At 54.4% G+C, this 9,011-nt stretch overlaps 1 protein-coding gene across 1 annotated transcript; it reads right to left on the bottom strand.

Moving 5' to 3' along the window:
• Positions 1–523: 523 nt before the first annotated feature.
• OLIG1 (oligodendrocyte transcription factor 1) lies at positions 524–2,809 on the bottom strand. The gene has a single exon (XM_004483980.2). It carries the CDS (start codon positions 2,706–2,708, stop codon positions 1,893–1,895), a length of 816 nt encoding a protein of 271 aa, XP_004484037.2. The 5' UTR covers positions 2,709–2,809; the 3' UTR covers positions 524–1,892.
• Positions 2,810–9,011: the final 6,202 nt, after the last annotated feature.

Here is a 9,011-nt window from a genome sequence, read left to right as displayed (position 1 = left end):
AGTCAACATTCCAGATTCCGCTTAAGATCACCAATGTGACCCAAGAGCTTTCTTCACCTCTTCGGAGAATTAAATTATGTCCAACACCATAATTCCAAGGAGGCAATACTGGGGAAAGTTTTCATAGCAGTGTAATATTGTTAAAGCTTCTGCCCGCTAAGATTTAAAAAAAAAAAAAAAAAAAAAGGCAGATTTCTAAGAAGGTGTTAAGGTATAAAATCATTTTAAGATAAATGCATTTAAAAACCTGTTTTGCAAGTAAGGAACTTGTATTTGGAAGAGACCTCTTTCCCTAGCTTTGCTAAGAAATAATTCCTGCGATTTCCTCCTTCCCTTCTCTTATCCACCCAAAGTCCCTTACATTTTTTGAATTTGGACTAGAGTCCCCTGCTCATTGAATTATTTTACAAGTTGGGAGGTCAAGTTTTAAAATTTTGAAGCCCAGGCATTTAACTTCCCAAGGTTCTGAATTCAACAGGGTACAAGGACACTTTTATTAACAAACAAATCGGATGAAAATATATGAGGGTTTTTAAATGTTTTATTTTGTTGACTCTGTACAGCACAACGAAATAAAGTTAGAAGTAAAATTAAATGCCATTTAAATTCGGCTACTACCACGAACAAAAAATCTTAGACAAAAATCAAAGCAAGCTGCCGAGAGATCATAAAATAATCTTGCATAAAACAATTTGTTAACGCCTGTAGCAAATCCACATCTGTGCCTTATGCAGTTCTCCAAATGGCAAAGCGGCGAGAAGGAAGACCTGCGGGGGCGCATCCGTTATGGACCCGACTGGCTCCGCGGCGCCGAAGGAGCAGGCGGCGGGCGCCACCGCAGCGGGGATCGGCTGGGCCGCGGGCGTTTTGGGCGCTCCCAGTCCTCCTCCGCGTCTTCTTTTTAGGAGATAGAATGTTAATTAGCGGCTGTGCTTTCGGACGAGCTGGCGCCCGAGAAACGCCTGGGTAGCCACTTGAAGGTGGGTAAACTGGGAACCCCGTTTGCGTGAAAGGTGGTGCGTTTGTCTTGAAGCAAGCTCAGAGGTCGGTTACGCTACCTTGGGGGTAGGGGGGAAACAAAACGGCGCATCTCCAGTTTTAAGCTGACTTTCTAAAAAGACCCCGGGATGTAATAGCGAATAATCTCAACAAAACATCTGCTTGTGGGAGTCTCAAAAATTGCGCTCTAACCGCCGACGACAAAAGCGGAACGACTTCCCACCCCGCACACCCAACCACCCTGGAGTGGTCTGTGCCCCCCACCCGGGGCACAGGGAGGCCAACCGTCCGGCCGCGCGCCCCTGGCGGTTTGCCCGGACCAACTGGCCGGACAGCCTTGGACTGACTTGACTGGTGGAAACAAAGGCGCCTGTTGCCTCTGACCAGGGAGAAGGAAAAGAAACCCTGGGGAGAGCGAACGCTCAGGGACCAGGCTCACAGGTGTCGCCCCTGCGAGCGGTCGCGCTGCGTCCCCGAGGGTCCCCGGGACAATCGCGATCGCTCAGAGCTGACTTCTCGCCCCACCCAGGGCAAGCAAACCCACCTGTCTGGCGCCCTAAAATCCACACCATCCCCGTGGGGCGCCCAACTCCTGGGATCCGGAGAGAGATGCGCCGGATTGGGGGTGAGGGGTGCGCTCACTGCCTGCCCAAAGCAGCTTGGAATGGATTCGGAACCGCAACCAGCCCCAAAGCTCCGTCGGACATCCGCTCCGGTCCCGTGAATTTCCCAGGGGCGGGGAGGAAGGGGTCCCCGACTTGTTCGCTCCTCCCGGCGAGAAGTTTCAAAAAGCGCTGGGTGCTACGCCCGTCTCCTCCCGCCCGCAAGGCGCTCGGGAGAAGCCGGGCGGCGGCGGGCGCGCCCCAGGCCCAGGCCCAGGCCCAGGCCCACCCTCACTTGGAGAACTGCGCCTGCACCGCGGCCAGGCCCAGACCGGCCGGGACCAGGTGCGGGAACTTGCAGACCGCGCAGGTGCAGAGACCGGGACTGCCCGCGCCGCCGCCGCCCGCGCCGCCGCCGGGGAGCGCGAACTGGCCGCATGGCGGCTCGTCGAGCGCCAGCGACAGGTACTTGGCGGGGCGCAGCGCGTCGGGGGGCGCCACGGCGCCGGGCGCCAGGAGCACGGAGCCGGGCGCGGCGGCCAGCAGGGGCAGGCCGGCCAGCAGCAGGCGCGGCGCGGCGGGCCCGGTGCCCTCGCCGAGCGCGCGGCGCAGCTCCTGCAGCGAGCTGCCCAGCAGGAGGATGTAGTTGCGGGCGAGCAGCAGCGTGGCGATCTTGGAGAGCTTGCGGCCCGGCGCGCCCTGGCAGTGCGCCGCCGAGTAGGGGAGGATGACCTCGCGCAGCGCGTCCATGGCCAGGTTCAGGTCCTGCATGCGCTTCCGCTCGCGGCTGTTGATCTTGCGCCGCAGCTGCTGCTGCTGCTCCTCCTTGGCGTCCGCCCGGGCGCCGCCGCCCGCGTGCGCGCTCGGGCCCGGCCCGGGACCCGGCGGTTCGGCCAGCGCCTCCGCCTTCTCGCGCGCCGCCTTGGGAAGGAGGGTGGCCGTGGCGGAGGAGGAGGAGGAGGAAGCGGAGGAGGAGGAGGAGGGTGGCTGCCGGTAGCCCACCAGCTCGTAGAGGGAGGCCCCGAGCTGCGCGTCTCCAGGCCGCTGTGGCCGCAGCATGGTCGCGGGGACCGCGTTCACGCACGCCTGGGAAACCGCATAGTACATCTGGGGGGCGGTGGGGGCGGCCGAGGGCGCCCTTCCGGAACGCCTCGGGGTGGGCCTGGCGGCCGGCCGCCCCTCCCCCACGGACCTGCGCGTGCGGCGCCGACGGCGGGGCCGGGGCCCGCGCCCGACTCCTTTAAACCCGGCTTGGGAACCTGCGGCGCCCGGGGCGGCGGGGCGCAGCCAATGGGGGCGCGAGGCCGGGCGCAGGCGCGAGCTCATTGGCCCCCGGCGCCGAGGTCCTGCTGGTAGCGTTCGAGGAGGGGCTCGGGAGCGCGCTGGCGAGCGGGTGCCCAGTTAGAGAGCGGCGGGCAAGTCCCGGGGAGGCAGGGCCCGGAGGAAACCTTTGGCGGTCGCGGGTGGCCATTTGGTGGGGGTGGGGGGGTGGGGAGGTGGTTGCCTTGGTGAGGCTAAACCTCAATGCCTCCCTCCAGCTCTAACCGCTTTCTCTTGCTCTCTCTCTCGCTTTCCCCCCCCTTTTTAAAATGGAATTTTTTTGAAGATACATACATCACAAAAAATATTACATTAAAAAATATAAGAGGTTCTCATATATCCCACACCCCACCCCACCCTCATCAACAGCCTCCCTCATCATTGTGGCACATTCGTTGATCTTGGTGAATACATTTTGGAGCACTGCTGCACCACATGGATTATAGTTCACATTGTAATTTATGCTCTCCCCCAGTATGTTCAGTAGGTTATCGCAGGATATATAATGTCCAGCATCTGCCCCTGCAATGTCTTTTAGGATAACTCCAAGTCCCAAAAATGCCCCCACACCACAATCTCTTCTTCCTGCTCCCTGCCCTCAGCAACTACCTTGGCCACTTTCTCTACATCAGTGCTACAATTTCTTCCGTACTAGTCACAATAGTTCTATAGTAGAATACCAATAAATCCACTCTAATCCATATTTTAATCTTCTATCCTGTGGCCCCTGGGATGCTGATGTCCATTCCACCCCTATATCGAGAAGGGGATTAGATCCCACATGGTTGATGGATGCCATTCTCCTGCTTGCAGTTTTAGGCACTCTCAGTTCCCTGGTGTGGTGGTTGACCATCTTCACCTCCCTCTTAGCTGACATGGGTAAGTCCAATGAACTGGAGAGTAGGAGTTGCTACTCTGCTGAGGCTCAGGGCCCAGCTGGCACATGTCCAGTCCAGAGATTCAAGTCTCCTGAGTATACACCAACCCCAGTGCCAACCACAGGTTCAGTAAAAGTGACAGAAGAGGGATGTGTAGAAAGGTCACATCTGAGTCCAACGCCATCACACTCAGGAACACAAATTCCAAAGTGGGGCCCACCGACAAGGCACTGAACTCCAGAGCCATCTGCCATGACCGTAGAACCTGTGTGTCTCCGTAGCCCTCAGGAGCACCAGTACCTGGGGTTGTATCTACTTTGGCTGTCTCTGGATCCTGCTGAGGTGTGTGTAAGTGGGACCCCTCTGATGACCTCCCAACTCTTTTTTGAAGACAACCATTTCTCACTCTTTTAATACCAATGTATTTATACAATCGTGTTTTAATCATATAGATCCCAAAAATGAAATTTCTGGGCACTTGGACCAGAAACATGACAATGGTCCCCCCTACCGACACCCCTGATTAAGAGGTCTTTAGGAGCTAAGGAGCTTTTGGGGTTGGGTTTCTCTCCTCTTGAAAAGGAACATGTGTTCCTGATTTCCGTGACTTACCTCTTGGAAGTGTAGAAATTGGCCTCTTAACAGACCACATTCACACACATAGACTCTTGTATCTATTGATGGTGGAACCTGAATTTTTCTCTTCCCCAAAGAGTAAAAACATAACTTGGTGGTGGCTACAGAAGTTTTCTAGCCAGACACCAAGTCTTACTACTTGTCATCAGAGCAGGGCAAAATGAGAAGGGGGCCTTTTGTTGTGCTGTGTCACAGGTAGCTACTAGCAATGGGTGACTGTTTAAATTTAAAATAAAATAAAATGAAGTTCACATTTCAGTTCCCCAGCTGCACTAGCCTTGTGTCAAGTGCTCAGTTGCCACATCGAATTGGACAGAGCACATCTAGAACATTTCCATCACTGAAAGTTCTATCAGACAGCTCTGATCTAGAGTGTACCAGAAAGGAAATGACTTCCTCCGCCTTGTCCTCATTGGTGAAAGAGGGTCCCTGTATGCCATGGGAAGGAGCCTGGCTCTAGAAGCCCGCAGGCTGGGTCTGCTCATTGCAGGGCTGCTTTGCTTCTCTTTTGCTCCCACCAGGATTTGCCCAGTTGACTCACACCGGTCTCTGCTTGTTATATCCAGTGCTGCCTGTAACATTCTGCCCATGCTCAAGTTCAACTCCAACCCGATTTTCTTCTCCAGGTCTCCATGATTTCTCATCAAAGGTCTTCCTCTTCCATCACACTTGGCTAACCATTTACAGTGTATCTGTATCATGTCGTTATTGTCTCTGCATTCAGCTTTGATTGTTTGGGGACCACCTGTTCATTTCCATCATGTGAAGGTTGGTCTGAAATCTCCACCAGCTCCCAGGCTCATCCCTTGAAATGTGTGAACACCTCACAGTGCTCTAATCCAAGAGGTCCCACGTCCTGTAGTCAAATAGAGAAGGACTCTGGGAGGACCCCCAGACCTTCAGCAGGGCCTGACTTGATTGGGGCAGTCACTTAGGGAGAGAGAAGGGGGCCTGGATGGGAGGAGCTGGTCCCAGAGCAGAACCGTGCTGGGGAGAGCCCTTGGAGATCGCCTCGGAAGTTTCAAGTGGTTTAGTTTTGACATCTCAGTCATCGTTTCCCCTTTGGAAAGGATGTGCTTTTCAAGACATTTTCACAGACATGTTTTCATCTGCTTCTCGGAACCCTGGGAGCTGGGCATTTTTTACCTCTGCTCTACATGGTGACAGGGATTCCTTGAGGGTACAAGATTGTCGGGGTGTATAAAGTGTCTTCAGACGGGAAAGGCAGAGCTGCAGCATCGGTGACTGGCTTCCGGGGGAGGTAGGGGACTAAGCGAATGGGTGGGGGGGGTCCAGCCGTGTCCCTGAAGAGAGGGGCCACGTGGACCCCCATCCATGTGCCCTGCCCCAGCCCCTTGGGCAGTCCCCCGCCCTCCCCTTCAGAAACCCTCTGCCCTCAGGCTGAGGCACCAGGTTGGGGTAGCCCCAGGCCCGCCCCTTCTGGCTTCCTCCTCTACCCACATCTTCCTGCCAGCAGGAAGAGGAGGTGTGAGACAGAAGCCTAAACAGCATCCTCTCTTATTCCCATCCCCAGGGTGCCCCCTGCCTCGTCCACCCAAAGCGGCCCCTCCTTAACGCGGTGTGTCCCCGGGGGTTCCCCTAAGCCCCTTATCTTGCGGCATCTCCTCTTCTCGGGGGCCTGAAGTGCCTTGAGGGCCCCCAGGGCGTGTCTAGAGTGGGCCCTATGAGCCAGCTGACCGGGAGGACAGTGAGAAGGTGAGGGTGGAGAGAGTTCTGGGATGGAGAGGGAGCCCGCTGAGGTCCCGTACCACAGTGGGGCTGTGGAGAGTCTCGAAAGCCGAAGAAGGTCCAGCTGCTGGAGCCGGAAGGGCCACCCAGTGGGCGGCCATGCCACATCTTCAGCTGGGGGTGGCCATGCAGAAGCAGCACGTGTGCAGGCTTTGGCGCTCGTTGGGGCTGGTGACTTGGATAGCCCCCGTGCCAGGCCGGAGCTCCAGCGGCCTGCGAGGCATGACAGCTGATGAGGACCAGCCAGGGCTTGTGGCCGCTGGCAGGGGCCCCGTGGGGCTGAGTTGAGGGGAGGCAGCTGCTGGGGCCTCCCGCACTTGGGACATACTTGCGGCGCTCCCTGCCTCCGTCATAACAACCGCTCTTGTCTTGGCCAAAAGGGGCTTGTGTGTGTCTCGGAGATTCCTTTCACCCTGGGAGGTGTGGGTGTCAGCTTCCTTTTTCTTCTATTGAAACCTGAAGTGTCCCCCATCCATTCCGCCAACCCCACCACCCACCCCTTGCTCTGGGCCAAGAAGCTTAAACCTTTGAAATGGCAGACGGGCGGGCTGGACGCCTCGGTAAGTGTGTGCGGGGAGACTTGTGGTTTGGAGGCAGCAGCGGCCACCTTCCTGTCTAAGCACAAAGACGGGCTGTCCCATTCAAAGCGCCCCCCACCCCTGGAAGCCCTTGTCATCCCTTCCAGAGACCGTCGTCTCACAGAGGGCCAGCTCAGCATCCAGCGGTGCCTTTGCTAAAACGTGCTGCTAAAACTGGCTGGAGCCTAGCTCTGGGATGAGGCAATGCTGTGCACTTTTTAAGGTGATACTTTCTTCTAGGAAGGTCAGAATTCTTGGGGAAGCTGAAATGACCCCAGAGATGCTGAACTTCACACCGTACCCAATGTTCGCCCTACTTTAGGCTCCCATCCCACCCAGAGAGAGGCAGGCTGCGGGGTGGAAGCTACAGAGGGGGATGCTTGCTTCTTTCTGGGTGCTTCCTCTTGGGGTGGAGGGGAGTAGTGCTGGAGAGAGAAAATGGGAAAGTCACCCCTTGGTTACGTGCCTTGGAATGGAGAGGAACCCTGTAGAAACAGTAAGCCTCTCTTACCTGTGACCACCTCGCCAGAATCTAAGTCACACTTAAAACCAGTGCAGGTTAAATCAAGATTCCTGCTGGAGTTCTGAAAGAATGTGAGTTTTGTTCATTTCCAAAAGGAAGGGCAAACCAAATTATGAGCTGGTATGATGTCCTTAGTTATTTACAATATCGTTTTAAATCTGTCGATGTCACAGCTATGTTCATTTCCAGCGTGAAAGAGCGTGGAAAACGCAGTGCTCTCTGTTCTGGTGAAAACTCTAAAGACTATCAAATGTAGTAGATGCATTCTTAAAATGTGAGGGGGGTTATTTTATTTTCAATAAACATGATTTGGACCTGATTTTTATTAAATTACTAAAAATCATTTCTGAGTCCAGATTTATCTTGTGACAATTTTTGTGGAAGAAAGTTAAAAGGGGGAAAAAAAAGGAAAAGAGCTTGGATGGCAGCTGTATATTTTTTTTGTGTTCCTTTTAATAACAGTTTCGTTTAACTCTGGGTGACATAGCTCAAACAGATGGACATGTGGCTAGTTTTGTTCAGAGTCAGGGCATCCTGAAATGAAAGTAGCATTTTCCACTGTTTCAGGGAGCACCCAGACATCACATTCTACGTGTCATGGTAGCGCTATAAAAATGCATTTTAATACCTCTCACTGTAGATTGAAAAAGACCACTGCTTAAATACTTCAAATAATCCTCCCGAAAAAGCACTATAAAAAGAGAATTACATCTTTCTTGTTTTAAAGATGATCGACATGGTTTCCGCCCCTTGAAAACTAAATAGCAGATTGGCAGCGTCTGAGGCGGAGAAGTAGGCTGTTGGATGAAGAACTGCGAGTTAGGATCTGTATATTAGTCTGTGCAATTTCATGTCTGAAGGGTCAGTGTGGGGTTGAACAAAAAATTATTCTTTGCTGCTCCCTGAAGTCAGGAGCTGAAGCCAAACTCTGCAAAGGCTTACATTGATACAATAAAAAGAGACAATTTGCTTGGAAGGCTGTGGCTAATTTATAACACAATGTCCAATGTCATGGTTAGTGTTGTTGCGAAAATTTGGCAGTTTAACCCAGAGTCCCAGGCAGCCTGAAAAGCTGGGAGGGATCCTGGCGGCAGCACCTCTCGCTTGCTGGATGCTCCCAATGCTTCAAACAAGCCCTTTCATAGAGACGCGGGGCCAAGTGCGCTCAAAGGAATGAGGGAAAACAAAGGTGGCTCTGAAGTCACTTCCCCGCGCTGGGTCCAGCCATCCGGTTTCGCTCTTTCCCCATTGAGCGGGCAGAATGCGACAGGAAGAGCCTGGATGAAAGAGAACAAACGGGCCGAATGTGTTTGGGGAGAGAATGGAGAGCGGCCGGGGCACTGAGCTGCTAAACTTTCATTCGAGGTTTTCAGAAGGGAGTGAATGATGAATTATAGAAACCCGAAAGGTAATAAAATCAGGGTCACTGGAGCGCTGAGGCCAAGTTCCTGAAACACCTGCAGAGTGTTCGGGAAGCCGGCGCGGCCAGGCCGCTGGCCCGCCGGGCACCCGGGCCGGGGCACAGAGGAGGCCTGTTCACGCCTCACCTGTTGTTTCCCTTTGGCTTGCAGTCCTCCCCGGGCTGGAAGAGCCGGTGGCAGGATCTGACTCCAGATTAGACCACCGGGGAAAAAGAAAGAAAGGCCGAGGGAAGGCTTCCCGGGGCAGCTAAGGAGACGGGGCCCCTGAGCCCCCGCCGGGCTCTGGCCACAGCGTGTGACCTGGA

The sequence above is a fragment of the Dasypus novemcinctus genome, chromosome 4, assembly GCF_030445035.2.
Source record: "Dasypus novemcinctus isolate mDasNov1 chromosome 4, mDasNov1.1.hap2, whole genome shotgun sequence".
Lineage (NCBI taxonomy): Eukaryota > Metazoa > Chordata > Mammalia > Cingulata > Dasypodidae > Dasypus > Dasypus novemcinctus.
This window is presented reverse-complemented; position numbering and strand designations above follow the sequence as displayed.